General features: G+C 41.3%; 1 protein-coding gene across 4 annotated transcripts in view; it reads right to left on the bottom strand.

Moving 5' to 3' along the window:
* ELMO1 (engulfment and cell motility 1) overlaps nt 1-14,298 on the bottom strand; it is a 462,043-nt gene that overhangs the window by 330,971 nt on the left and 116,774 nt on the right. For all 4 annotated transcript variants that reach the window (XM_025211243.1, XM_006029749.2, XM_025211244.1 and 1 more), the window contains exon 5: nt 12,597-12,669. In XM_025211243.1, coding sequence (XP_025067028.1) covers nt 12,597-12,669 — 73 coding nt within the window. The remainder of the gene's footprint in view (nt 1-12,596; nt 12,670-14,298) is intronic.

The following is a 14,298-nucleotide window of genomic DNA, read 5'->3' as shown; positions in this document are numbered from 1 at the left end:
TTCTTTGGTTAAACTAGCAGACATTTTTATTTCTCTTCAAAAATAATTCATTTTAAAATTGTGCCTACTTTTTATAAGAGGCACTTTCAGTATTGCCACACCTTAAGAGATCAAAACATCAGGGCCAGATCCAGACGTGCACCCACATGGAATTTGTGTTGCCATAAACCTAAATGACACCACAAACTGCACACATTGCATGTTAAACTGTGTGCGGCACTGCTAATTTGCAGCACGAGGGCAAATTTGCTACTGGGATTTCTCAGTAGCAAAAAAACCCAAAAACCAACCAAAAAAAACAACCCTGAAGAAAAAAATGGTGCAAAGCATGACAAAGCAGCATGTGCCAGGACAAACATGGAGATGGACCAGGCAGCCCAGGGCTGACTGTTCCCGTGTCTCCACATGCTACAGAGCCCTGTGCCTCAGTCAGCCACTCCCCAGCTGACTGAGGTGCAGTGTGCCTCGAGACGGGGGAGCAGGCAGCCCTGGGCCAACTACTCCCCATCTCCTTATGCCTCAGCATGGAGGCTGCACTGCAGAGCCCTGGGCTGCTGGCTACCAGCCCTGGGCTGACTGCTCTCCTGTCTTGAAGCACACTGCATCCCAGCCAGCTGCTCCACAGGAGCCTAGGAGGTTGAGGAACAGAAACTGGTTTAAGTGATCAGAAACTGGTTTAAAACTGTAACAGAACAGACATTCAGTGCACATAAACCAGTTTGAAAATGGCCGAAACCGGTTTGAGATAAACCTGGTTGAATGTAGTATCAGACTTAACTGATTTGGCTCAAACCAGTTTATGCAATGTCTGTCCCAGACTCCTTGCTGGTTTAAGTTAAATCAGAGACCCCCCCAGCATCCCTGAATGCTCTCTGGGCTGGGTGGGGCTCTCTGCTCTACAACAGGGATGGCCCCTCCCCTTTGCTCCCCTTTTTTAAGGAGCTGGCCGCCTAAACCCAGTGGCAGCACCTAGATTTTAGAGACATTGAAAGACCATGGCTGGACCTGCTCTTCGGCAGAGATCCAGCAGATGTCAAAACACGCTGGCCGCCCACCCAGTGGCGGCCCACAGAGACTAGGCGTTTTTTTCTCTGTGAAATAAGGACGCCAAATAGTCCCCTTTGCTCCCTTGCGTGTGGGGTGTGGCCAGATGCTGGCCTGTCATGGCCCCTGAGGCAAATTCGTCCCTCCATCCCCTCCCCTCTCTGCTGGCAAACCCTGTTTGCCAGTCCCAGCTACACCTCCACGGCTTTCTTGCAGCTAGGCAAAGACAGAGTTAGTTCCTCCCTCTGTCCTTGCCTGCAGCCAGGGTGGGGATTAATTCCACAGAGCTCCTGGAGCAGGGGAGAGAGGCAAGACCTGCACCTATGAGCCCAGAGATAAGACCTGCAGGACCAGACTAAGAGGTGGGAAGTGTTGGCAAAGACCTAACAATCATCACACATATGTGCTGGAGATGGAAGGGAAGTTGCAGATAGCTTCTGGCTGGAAGTTGCAGACCAAAGAATGCAGAGAGCTATATTTACATTATAAAGTGGAACCTGTAAAACCTAAACAAACATTTCTGAATGCCTGGCTCTAAGGAGACATTCTGCTCTCAGGTTTAGTAAGACATATGCACTGTTCTCTCTTGTCTTCCTGCTTTACATTTTAAGTTAGACTAAGCTGTATATACTGTATTTTACTGGGCTGTATCTCAGTTTAGGTAAAGATTTTTTCGTAGTTCCCTGCTGTATGCTTCGCAAATCGCTGTGTTCAATACATGTTTGCTTCAGAGAAAGGACTTCTTCCCCATGCCCACTCCTCAGTCTGGGAGCAGTTTCCCCCCGCCCCCCCACTCCACCACCAGGCTGGTGGTTGTCATCCCTTGTGTCGTGCTAGCCCCAGGCTGGTGCGCCTGGCCATGACCCCTCTGCTCCAGCAGGGAGGGGTAAGAGTTTTGGAGGGCATTTCTCTACCCTCCCCATTGGCAGTGGCTGGCAGGCATGCTCTAGCACCCCCTGGCTTCTGGTTTGAGCCACTGCAGGTATGTGCCTGCACTACCTGATTTAACAAAGAATGTCTGTCCAGTTAATCAGTTTAAGCTGCACAGCTTAAACTAACCTGCAAAGAGTGAATCAATTCACGCTCAGGTTTTTTGAATGTCTATCCCTAGCCCTAGGGTTCCTCACCTGCTCTTCCAGGCCAGAGAGTAGCTGCAGTATAGTATAGTTTTTCCCCTCAGTCTTCTCCTGCCCAGGGCAAGTGTTGCAAGGGAGAGAGGAGAAACAGAGGGGCTGGTCCCATTGTTCACAGGAGAGTGGAGTTGCCCTGACCTGCTGAGCTCTTTCTGCTTCTCCATCCCCTCCTATGAAACCAGTTATCTGCTTCTGCCCCAAAAGGGGAGGGAGGGTGGGAGAAAGGGAAGGAGTCTGCCAGCTACAGTTCAGTTTGTTGTCTCCCATGTAAGGCTAAACTTCAGATGAGGACTGGGGCATGTCATGTCATGCTCCAGCTGAATTCTGTCATTTCCAAGGAACTTGTGAGAAATGCACCAACATAAGCTCAGCCTCAAAAAGCCTGAAATATTAGGATCTGAACAATTTTTTTTATGAATTTAACTCACTTAGACAGGTACACATTTTTTTTTCCCAGGTAAGGCCAAAATCCAACAAGCAAGCCAGGAGAAAAAAATCCATTATCAAGTAATCAAGTAATTTTTTTTATGATCTTTGAAGACAGGAAGTGATTGCTGAAATGATTTCTAGGTGCCTGGGTGCAGCTCATAGACTATGGCGGTATAGATAGAAAAACTGATTAGGTAAATACATGCTGAAGTAAAATGTGTGTCAGTACAAGAAACAAATGTACAGAAGAGAGAGACCATACCACACAAGAAGTGCTATAAGCGATTTTGTTTGGTACCTTCCTGCTTGTTGACCAACCTGAGCCTACACTAAGGTTTTCAGGCCCAAAAGTTCCCAATAAGTATCAGAAGCTGTAGCCTAGACAAAGTAAAAACATTTTTAACACAGAGCTATCACATATTTCTTAGAGCAAGGTGCATTTCCTATGTTACAACTTGTATTGGTGCCATCACTACTGGAGCTAGATGTATTGAAAATTAGTAGTCTGTAAAATCATAGTGTAGACGAGGATTTAGGGAACATTGCTTACACCTTCTGGTTGAATTTATTCAAAGCACCAGCTATAAAAACACAGCAGGCTGGCCAAAACGTAAGAGAAGCTAGATATACGCCAATCAAAAATCCAATTTTGTTTATCCATTCTATATAATGACTTAAGAGCCTACAAGGAAACAGTCTGTAAACTCACAATTAAACCAAGAGGATTTTCTACATTAGCATACTGAGTACTGCATCATGCCGTTAGTTAATTTCAATTGAAACATTTATATACAGCTAATCTGCTTAGTGCTAGGGAGACTGTTCATGGGGTTTTCATTCAGGGTAACAGAATGTCATTTGAGCACAACATCTAGGCTTTGGCACTCAGAATAAGTGTCATTGTTATCTAGGCAGGATATGCCACTAATCTAGAATGTAAAATGCATTTGATATCCTTGGAAAACGAGCAATCTGTTTCTCAGATGTGCACTGGATTCATAAATATCATTAAGATGGCTGACCCACATTAGAACAGCAACTTGGTCAGTGAGGAGATGCATTTAAAAAAAAAAAGCTAAAGAAGTTTAATATTCTTCTACAGCAAGAGATTCTTTAAAATGGTCACCTAAAAGTACGTAACAGTTATGTGAGAGCCAAAATAAGGAGTACTTTTTACACAATAACGTCTAGCAGGAGACCAGACAGTACATTGTTTCCCTCTATTGTACTACTATGCAACACCTAACAATCCCTATTCTCGTCATCGTGTATGTGAATACCACAACTAAAATATATAAAAAGTGACTTTGGAAGGAGCTTCATTTCACTATACTTACATTTCAGTTCAGGATATAAGAGGAATGTATGTATCATTGTATAGTGACCTATCAAAACATATTTTGCTTACATATATTGTAAACATTTGGCCTTTTTATTTCATGTTATTGTCCAACAGAGATTTCTTCAGGTTTCAGACAGAATCATATGCCAAGTTCCCCTGACAGGCACAATAGTATCTTAAGTTTTCATCTTTTGCCTGCAGTTTAAAAAATAGTCATTAATATAAGGGGTCTAAATAAGAGTGCATTCGCTGTAATCAAAGGAGGAATACACAAGCAAATCAGTGAAATTTCCTTTTCAAAATTTCTCTATCACCATGCTCATTATTCTTCTGTGCCATCCCTTTAACATGTGTTCTTAGGTTTGTTTGTTTTTTAGTTGAGGTAGTGCCTAGAAGTCCCAGGAGAATTTAAAAGCGGACCCTGAAGCCTGAAACGGGATGAAGATATGTACTCAGATGCCATCAAAATAGCCAAGCTATCTAGAAAGGGTTTTGCTGGAAAGACACTTAAAATTTGCCAAGCCAAACAAAATGTTTACTTTGTCATATAAATGTCCTATCAATCTCTTGTATCTCTTAAATGCCTCATGATTTCACTTGCTGCAACGGGTTGGAATGGAATGCTTTCCTAGCATATTTGGGGAAAGCCACCTAAAGACTTTGGTTCTTGTGGTATAGCTCACTCAGCATTCAACTCATTTTTCAGAACTGAGCAAACATTTTTGAGCGTGGCTCATTTTATGCTCAGCTTTAAGAAATCCCAAACTTACACATTTACAAATCTATACGTTTACAGCCAATAATAACTGTTCCTTTGTTTGGTCTTTTCTTTTCACTGAACTTCTCTCCAAAATGCCAAAGCATTTTTCACCTTTAGGGATTATGAAATATATTTAATGAATATCTCCGTGACTTTCTCACTGTTCACTGTCCAAATGGAACACAATGCAATGGCAATCAAACAGTATACACTGAAAATAACAGACAGGTTCTTTGGACCATCACAGGTACAACATCATTCTTATACTAACTTAGGTTTTCTAAGATTTTTTTTTTTTTTGGGGGGGGGGGGGGGTTAATCAATCTATGGTATTATTGCATTGAAAGTTAAGAGAGGCCCACATAAATTGCAAGTTCTTTCTCTTGGCATGTGAGCAATGCTCAGAATGAGAAGAAATGAGTGTATTACTCATTTTGTAAAGTTTTGTTTTGAGGGAGCTGTTGCGAACAGGAAGAGAAGTGTTCTACCTTACTTGTTACTGGTTAGAAACATTTGGAGGAACATTTCCTCTAAGAACCAGAATCAGTGATTTGGCCAAGGTTTCTAAAGGGGAGGGTAAACTGTCTATGTGGCATTTGCCCACAGCTGTTCAAGGACAGCTATAGTAGGATAAATTAAACAAGAACATACATAAATTTTAAATCATTGACTTACTATCCAATGGGAAGTTGACAACTATTAATTGCTCTGTAGAGGGGTAACAGTAGTATAATATACAAGTAAATTTTTAAAAAAGTTTTAGCATGTCTTTTTAAGATTACACTACATAATAAGGCAGTTATTTCAGAAAAATACAACTTCCAACATGCACCAGAAAAGTGGGCAGGTTACTTATAGCAAGATCAATCCATATAGAAATTCTGTACTGAAATCTATTCTATTAAATACAATTTCATCATTTCATATCGTCTCCTCTCCCATCTTGCTGATTCTACAATTTGGTTCAGGTAAGCCTCAGAGTCTAGGTCATTTTTACCTGCTGACTTCTGCAGAAGAGTCTGAGCACTTATGAGATCCTCAGCCAGTTCTCCTAAGCAAATTCAAATCTTAGAGCAAAGAAATAAACAGAACTACAACAACATCCTTGTGTCCCCTCCTGGACACTAGGAGAAAAGCTCCTTTCTGCTCTGATAGCAGTCTGGCTATGCCTTGCAGCCAACTGTTCCCTTCACAGCTTGGTTTCTCTTCAGGGAGCTTTTAAAACTCCCAGTGAGATACTCCCTCTTTACCCAAGTCAGAGAATCAGAGAAAGTTAGGGTTGGAAGGGACCTCAGAAGGTCATCTATTCCAACCCCCTGCTCAAGGCAGGACCAGCCCTAACTATATTATTCCAGCAAAGGCTTTGTCTAGCCATGTCAAACTCCCAGGATGGAGATTCCACCACCTCTCTGGGTAACCTGTTTTACTACCCCTCTAGTGAGAAAGTTTTTCCTAATATTTAACCTAAACATCCCTTGCTGCAACTTGAAACCATTGCTCCTTGTTCTGTCATCTGCCACCACTGACAACAGTCTAGCTCCACCCTCTTTTGAACCCCCCTTCAGGTAATTGAAGGCTGCTATTAAATCCCCTCTCAGTCTTCTCTTCTCCAGACTAAATAAACTTAGCTCCCTCAGCTTCTACTCAGAAGTCACATGCCCCAGCCCCCTCACCATTTTCACTGCCCTTCGCTGGACACTCTGATTTCTCCACATCCTTTCTGCAGAGTGGGGCCAAAGATTCCTGGATACAGTACTCCAAATGTGACCACATGAGTTTCCTTAACAAGGCTGATTGTTCCCTCTTTAAGGGATGGACTATTCTGCTAAGGAAAGACTTCCCCTTCCCCCAAGTAAGTTTATGGTATTGGCAGGACAGGTTTTAGGTGTGAATTGGAAAGGATTTGGAGGGCTTTATTATTTAAAGTACAGCAGTCTACAGAGATAAAAACAGTATTTGCACATACATCCAAAATAAAGGATGAGTACATTTTCAAAGCAAGTGGAAAATGCATGCTCCACACCAAATATATTAGCAGATACAATGGTAATATTCTAATAAGTGAAACTTTTCAACAGAATTTTGCCAATAAGGCAGAGTTGTCTATCAACCTAGGTAAAACTCTTAAAAGATAAAGGTCAAGGCATTTAACATGAATATTCAATATATAAGACAATTTTCCACACATTAAAGATTTACATATATACATACAAAAGTCAATTCTGTTGAAATTTTCAGTTGAATAACTGGAATCAAGGCAGTGTCTAAATAGCTCTGGCTTGAGCATATCTGCATTAATGCTGGACCAGAATGCAACAGCAAGATACACCCTGTCAAAAAGTAGAGGCAAAAATGACTGAAACGACAAAGACTGATCTATATGGGTGAAGTAAACATGAAGCAGAGGCTTACAAATGTATACACACCACTGCCACAACAACCTCCTCCTCCAAGATGCTAAAAAAGCTAATCAAGTGGCTAATCATCAAGAAGCTGCAAGAAAACAGGAGGAATGCGACTTGTTCATACTAATCCAAGTAGTAGAAATAAAAGAATGATTTTTTTTTTCCAGAAGAAAATGTAGGAGGAACACAAGGAAGAATTTTAAAAGTGATTCTCAAATAGTGGCACAGTTTGCCAAGAAGTGATGAACCTCCCCATTGCTTCCTATCATTTGAAGTACAAACTGTACCAAGCAGTTAACAGTATTCCCCAGGGAATATGCTGCAGCCAGTAACACTGAAAGGGCAAGACTAGATATCCTGGTCTAGATAACTAGGACTAAATAATTTCCATGCTGTCTCCCATTTTCAGATTTTTCTAAAAATGCATAAGTAGTCCTAGGTCAACCACTGAAACCCACTGTTACTCAGCACATTTGCATACAGCTCAACAGAAACAGTAATGAAAAAGTAAAGACTACAAAAAGGTTCATTTCTTGTTCTATCATTTGCATAGCCTCCTACACACAGAGCTTACAATGGTGTGGTGGAATTTCACCAGAGTATACAATTACAGGTTTTATTCACCGAAAAATAGGTCACAAGTAAAAGTACCTTTAAGACAGAAGGAATGCTGGTTACTATACTCATGTTCACAAAACAGAGCATTGCATTTGCAAATGGACTATGGAGCTGACTACTTGTGAGGAGGGAGCAAAAAGTTGAAAAACAAGGTATTGACCTTATTGCAAAACAATACAAATATAAAATGTTCTCAAAATAGATGGAGAGAACCCACTGCCTACTCCTCCTTTCATGCACTGATGTTCATAAGTGAAATTTTTACGAATGAAAGCAAACCGTAGGTGGTACAAAAGAAACAGAAACGGGGCGTCTTTGCAGGTGTCAAAAATAAGCTTGATGGCAACCAAAAAAATGTGACTGACTAATACCTGACTGCAGTCAAAAATGAATGAATGAAGTTGCATTATGTTTAAAGAAGATACAAACTCCAGAGGGAACTTTTTTTTTTTTAAATAAAAGGGTGATTTGGTTTCCTTTAGCTTATACCTGCTCCTCTGTCAAGTTCAATCAAAACAAACTTCCTCTTCACCTCCCTTTCTCTCATTCCCCCTTACCACCCCACCACCACCACCATGGCGGGCTTCACCACCAGGCCACAAACTTGATCATACTAGTCCAAGTGGCCACAACAGCCACAAGAGCAGTTGGAAACCCAGAGGAAGGCAGTATTATATTTTCGGTGAGGGTTTTTTTTTTTTTTCCATGGAGCCTGCCAAAAGCGCAGACCCCATTTTTTTTTCCACAGAGCTCATGCTTTTTTGCAGGGCCTACCCAAAATTTTGGTAGGACCCTAGTCATAGCCATTCATGTCAAACATATAGTACAGAACCATGGTCTTAGGCCATGGACAGGGGGTTAGAGGAGACTGATACTCTCTGCTGGTGCTAGGGGAGCAGGCAGAAAACAGCAGCAACCTTACTAGCAAGGTGTGCTGGGGGAAGTATGCTATTCAAGTGTAAAGCAGCAGGGGAGAAGAATAGTGATTTATTCTTAGTGATCTTAGGGAGAGGCATATAAAAGTGAGGAGGAGGGCAATGATATGCCCATGCCCTGCCTCTGCCCCTCACTCCTAAACCCCTGCCCTGCCAGCCCCCCTCACTCCCGACCCACAACCCCCTGCCACCCAGCCCTGCCAGTACCCTTTACTCCCAACCCATAGCAGCCTGCCCCTGCAGCTGGCCCGGAAGAGAAGAGGAAGAACAAAAACCTAGACATTTGCTCTCATTTTTAAAAACCCGCCCAGACATGAGGAAAAAGGCCAAAAAAGAGGACATGTCTGGGAAAACCCAGGCATATGGTAACTCTACTGTGGAGAGAGGACAACTTGTTTGTTTTTTTCTTTTAAAAAGGCAGCATGTCAAAATGAAGATCAAATATAAAAATATGAGTTCTCCTTATAACAACCAAAGCACCTGTGTACTTCTCACCACCCAAAAATAAAAATAATTGTAAGCCATGAACAGTCTCATATTCATGAAATAAAAAGATTCATGTTACTTCATATAGAGTTTTGTGTTTCTTTTCTTTCCAAGAACTTAAATATAGCAAGTCTTATAATAGGCATCTATAGCAGAAAGGTCATAAATTAACAAGCAACAAACTCAGCAAATATGACCTGCAAAAACGACTTCTGAACACCTATATAGGGCAGGATTCATCTTTATTTAAGGCACAAAATAATTTATATGTGCTTTAGTACTCACCTCCCATAAGAGTCAAGAGTAAATTGTCCAGCATGAGAGTTAAAGTGATCAGTGCTTTATTCCAGCTATTCATTAACTTCCCTGAAGAACACAGGATTGGCATGAGCCCTAGTGTTTTTTCTGCATTCTTTTGGGAAGCAATAGCACATTCCTAAGAAGAGGGTGGGCAGACCATGTTGAAGGGGCACCAGCCTCTCTTTACAGCCTTCATCTAATGGGCAGTGGTAAACAGTGAACTACATTTACTGAAGTCACAGATATCTGAGTAATACTAGTGGCATTTAATGCTGTTTTCTCTCTCATTTTTGTGACTCAGTGTCAGACATACTACATATTTCCAAGATGAAATAAACAAACTCCTCAAAATCTTCTTTCAGTACACCCAAAAGAGTACCGTTAGTCCCTTCCCTGCCTTAACATGAACTAAAAACATTTTAAAATCTCTAAACTTTCTAGTGAACAGAACAGATACCCCTCATGAATTATCTTCATGACACAATCAACCAGAGTGAAGGTGAAGCTGAGGAGTTCTGTGTGAATAAATGTACCCCCAGCTCTGTCCACTCAAATAGTCTATGTAATTGCTCACATTTTGCTTCTTGGAAGCAATTGAATGCAAACAAGCAAGTTCAGTTGTGCCTTGTTTGCTAGAAAATGTGTGTCACAATTTACTGAGATTTGCAAAAGCATTCACATTATTTAATTCAGGAAGAGAGAAGAACAACAGCCATTCCCTAAATTAATTACTTCAACAGTTTCCTTCATGGAACCCTTTGATGTATCTATCCATTTAAATTTTTAAAGAGGAACAAAAGAAAAGGCGGGAGATCCTGCAACCAGCTGGGGGACATGGAGAAAGTTGCCTGGGGTGACAAACTTTTCCATGAAAAACTGAAAGTGGTCTATTTAAAAAGTATAAGCAAATCAATCTAGTAGGCTGCCTCTCTACCATCTTGCTAAATTCAGTCTTTCTACACATTTAACTGTCAAAGTTTCTCCCACCTTCTTCCTCTTCCCCCTCCCCCCCCCACTATTTTGAGCTGAGGAAGTAAAATGAGCTCAAGTTCTAACTGGAACTACACTAAGCAGCTGGTGACCATACAATAAGCATCTCCCCAATTCATCAGAAGTCCCAGCTGGGGCAAAACCAAACTGCTATTAAGAAAACAGCTAGAAAAAAATATGCAGCTCCACCAGGACATGTTCCAGAGTCCTCTGGTGAAATCAGGGAATCTTCCTATTTATTTCAGCAAGTTTTTGAACAGGCCTTTTCTGCCCAGGTTAAGAATACCATCTTTGTAGCACCACAGCACATGCAATCTTTAGACCAAATTCACTGTTGTAATTTTAACAAGCTCAGCAGTTACACTGGAAATACATGTAGAACCTAGAAATGTTTAAATGACTATATCCTTTTCTGACTACATATTCCAGGTTTAGTAGAGCTACACTAATTAATTACTCTTTATGCTTACATAATTGTTTATTTTTGTGAATCACTTATTGCCAGGGTATCTGGGGATCTAAAACATTTGAACTAGAATAACATATACAAAGCTGGAACGGAAGTGCTGCTTGTAATAGGGAGGTGGCAAGCATTACACAGTCCTTGCACTTAGTTTCAACTAGATCAGCCACTAAGAAAAAACAGAAGTAGTGTGCTGAAGCTTTCTTTAGCCTAAAAGTACTGTATTCTTATATATTTCAATTTCCTGTAAACTTCCTCCTGATAGTATATTGACTATGTACACATGCCAGCAGCTGAAGGATTGAATGTCTGCAATGTGAATAGACTTAATAGCCATCAAAGCTCTGAACAGCAGTCTTATTTTACATTTTTTAAATATTTACACCAGCAATTCTAAAAACAATCAGACAAATTTTAATCAATCAACTGACAAGTTATTGATGAGTGGCAATTCTTAATTAATAAAGAGCGTATGCTGTTGGACAACGTATACATTAGTTTATACCAGGGGTTCCCAACCTTGTTTTCTGTGACCTGCTGCTGGGAGCAGACCGCGGCTGCGACGGCAGCCTGGGGCTGGGGGAGCTCCCGGTATGGGGTGCTTTTGTGTGTGGTACCACCAGCATTGTCCCCGTGACCCTCATTTGGGCGCGACCCGGGGTTGGGAACCACTGATTTATACTCTGTGGTCCCAATGAGGCTTGAAATCTTCCATGTAATCAGGCAGTACATTGTAAGGTTCAAATCATGATTTTGACTCTTACCCTTTAGCATTTAAAGTTTGCAAACTCCCGTTCCTTCCACTTCATGCATGCACATTACAAAAAGTGTTTAAAAATGGAAATGTTTTTATATAAACCATTACAAGCTGGCAAAGCTCAGAGATCACACTAAATTTAATGCAAGATAACACTAACTTTACCCTTATCTGAACTGGCTCACGCAAGCACTAAACAATCTGTGAAGCTAAATATCTAATGAACTGCAATCTTAAGAGTCAATTTCAATTTAGGATGATGTTATTCCCTGGACTTCAAATTTCTTACAGAAAGTACACAAAACCGTATGTCATTATTCAACAATCATCATCTCTGCTGTTTTTAAATAGAACCATTTAACAATTGCTATTTAGTTGAACCAGGGCTACAGGGTCAGTGGTAAAAATGCTACTGGCAGGAGTGAACTACAGCAGCCATATTTTGCTAGTATAGCCAAAGTGTACAGACCCCTCTACTCAGCAAAAAGGGTTGGCATGATTAGCCCCCAAGCTTAAACTGTAATCCTTATTTGGCTCTGAGCCAAATTCCGTGTCATTTTACATTTTGTACCATCCCACTGATATTAGCAGTAGTTTAGTGGCTCTAAATATGCAACAAATTTTCTGAAATTACAGCTCAGAGTCATCTCAATTAATAAAGAAGAAATCAGTGGCAGCATACTGACCAGTCCTGACAAATGGGAAATTCCACTGAAAAGCACTCAGATATATGTATTGCAGTTCTGATGTAGAAATGTGTTATTACAACGTTTCCATCTAGAATTCAGACAGCTAGGCAGAATGATGTAAGGCTGACTCATTCCAAACTGGCTGGTCTAGGTACTTAGAAAGAAAAATATTTCCTCCTCTATATATGAGCTTCAAAATTCATTTTAATAGAACATGCAGAAGTAAGGTGGATTAGTTTACCTACCTTTTCTGTAATGTAGAAATTAGAACCATCAGCATGTTGCAGTGCATAATAGTCATGGTTTGCAAGAGACCACCTTAAAATATGAAAATAAAGGCATCAGAAAGAGAAAGGTAAAAGAAAGAAACTTTTGCATTATAGAAATTTACAGTTGTCAAGCAAGAGTCCACTTTACTCACATGCTTCTTACATCTACCTATAGCTTTAAATGGGTCCAGTGAACAAAGGAAAGTGAGAGAGAGAAATAAAAACAAATACCAATGTTAAATATAATATAGTTCTGTTCCTCCCTGTCTGAATAGTTGAAACCAAAAGACCTAAGCTTCACATGGGTTTGACTAAGAGAGATGCTACAAATGTAAAGACTTATTTCAAATACCAAAATTCAATATAAAACATTTTGTGGGGACAAAATTGCTGAAGTATGAAGTAGATTAAATTCTGCATGGTAGCACATTGTTTAAAATAAAAGATATTTGATCTGAGTTTTTGGCTCAGTCCCATGAACATCACTATGGGCCCATCTAAACATGCAAACGCTCTGTGGTTTACTAGAGTATACCCACCATGGGCAAGCATCTACACGTGCAGGGACATGGGAGCAGATTTGCTGATCACTCCCTCCCAGCCCCACACTAGCCCCAGCAGCTCTAGGCTCCCCCGGATACTAGACTAGGGGCTGGCAGGGAACACGAGGCCAAGAGGCAGCTGTCTCCTGCCAGGTTCTGAGTCATTGCTCCCTGCCTCCAGGAGCTGCCTGCTGCCAGGGTGAGCTCTGCCACCAGAGCCCAGGCAGGGACAATATCTCCCTGTCTTGGCAGCAGGGAGCACCCAGCCCCTGCTCCATGATTGCAGGGCGGGGGACGGGAAATTCTTATCTCACAGCCCTAACTCCACAGTTGCACGGCCTGGGCTGGGAGATTTGCATCTCATACCGTCCCCCTCCCAACTACAGAGCTAGGGCTGAGAGATAAGAATCTCCCAGGTCTCGCTCCCCAATTGTGATCATGAAGCAGGGGCTAGGATCTCCCTGCTGTCACGACAGAGGGACATTGTCCCCACCCAGGCACCAGTGGTAGAGCCAACCCCAGCAGCGGGTAGCTCCTAGGGGAAGGAAGCAATTTCCCGCCTCCTGCTGGCCAGCTGACCAAGAGCACATTTGCTCCTGGTTGGCTGTCTACACATTCACTACTGAACAATACATAATCAGGAGTAAATCTGCTACTTGTATATACAGGTAGCAAATGTACTCATGATTAGAGCCAATTAACTATGCAGTAAGCACCTGCATGTGTAGACAATGATGCTTATTGCACAGTAATTGGCTCTAAGCGAGTAAAACGTCTCGTATAGAAGCATGCTAATGTGTAGTTTTCATCAGCATGGGAGACCCACTGAAGTCATTACAATAAATGTTTCTATAATGTCAGACCCTTGTGCTGGAACCGTGACTGAAGAGAAATTTGGGTTGTTATTCTCAGTGCTAGGGACACAGTATTCAAATAATAATACAATAATTAATTTTTACTATATTTTAGCTATAGTTTAAATGACTGTAAATAAGTTTCAGCTCTGCTATAATACTGGATAAAATTCATTAAAAGAGCATTATTTTACACACATTAAACATGCTGTTTAAATATTTAAAAATGCTACAGTTTCTCCTGCTTCTTACTCAATTGTTATATCAGCTTGGCAACATGCT

The sequence above is a fragment of the Alligator sinensis genome, unplaced genomic scaffold (assembly GCF_000455745.1).
Source record: "Alligator sinensis unplaced genomic scaffold, ASM45574v1 scaffold254_2, whole genome shotgun sequence".
Taxonomy (NCBI): Eukaryota; Metazoa; Chordata; order Crocodylia; family Alligatoridae; genus Alligator; species Alligator sinensis.
The sequence above is the reverse complement of the archived record's forward strand: the minus strand, read 5'-3'. Positions and strand labels throughout refer to the sequence as shown.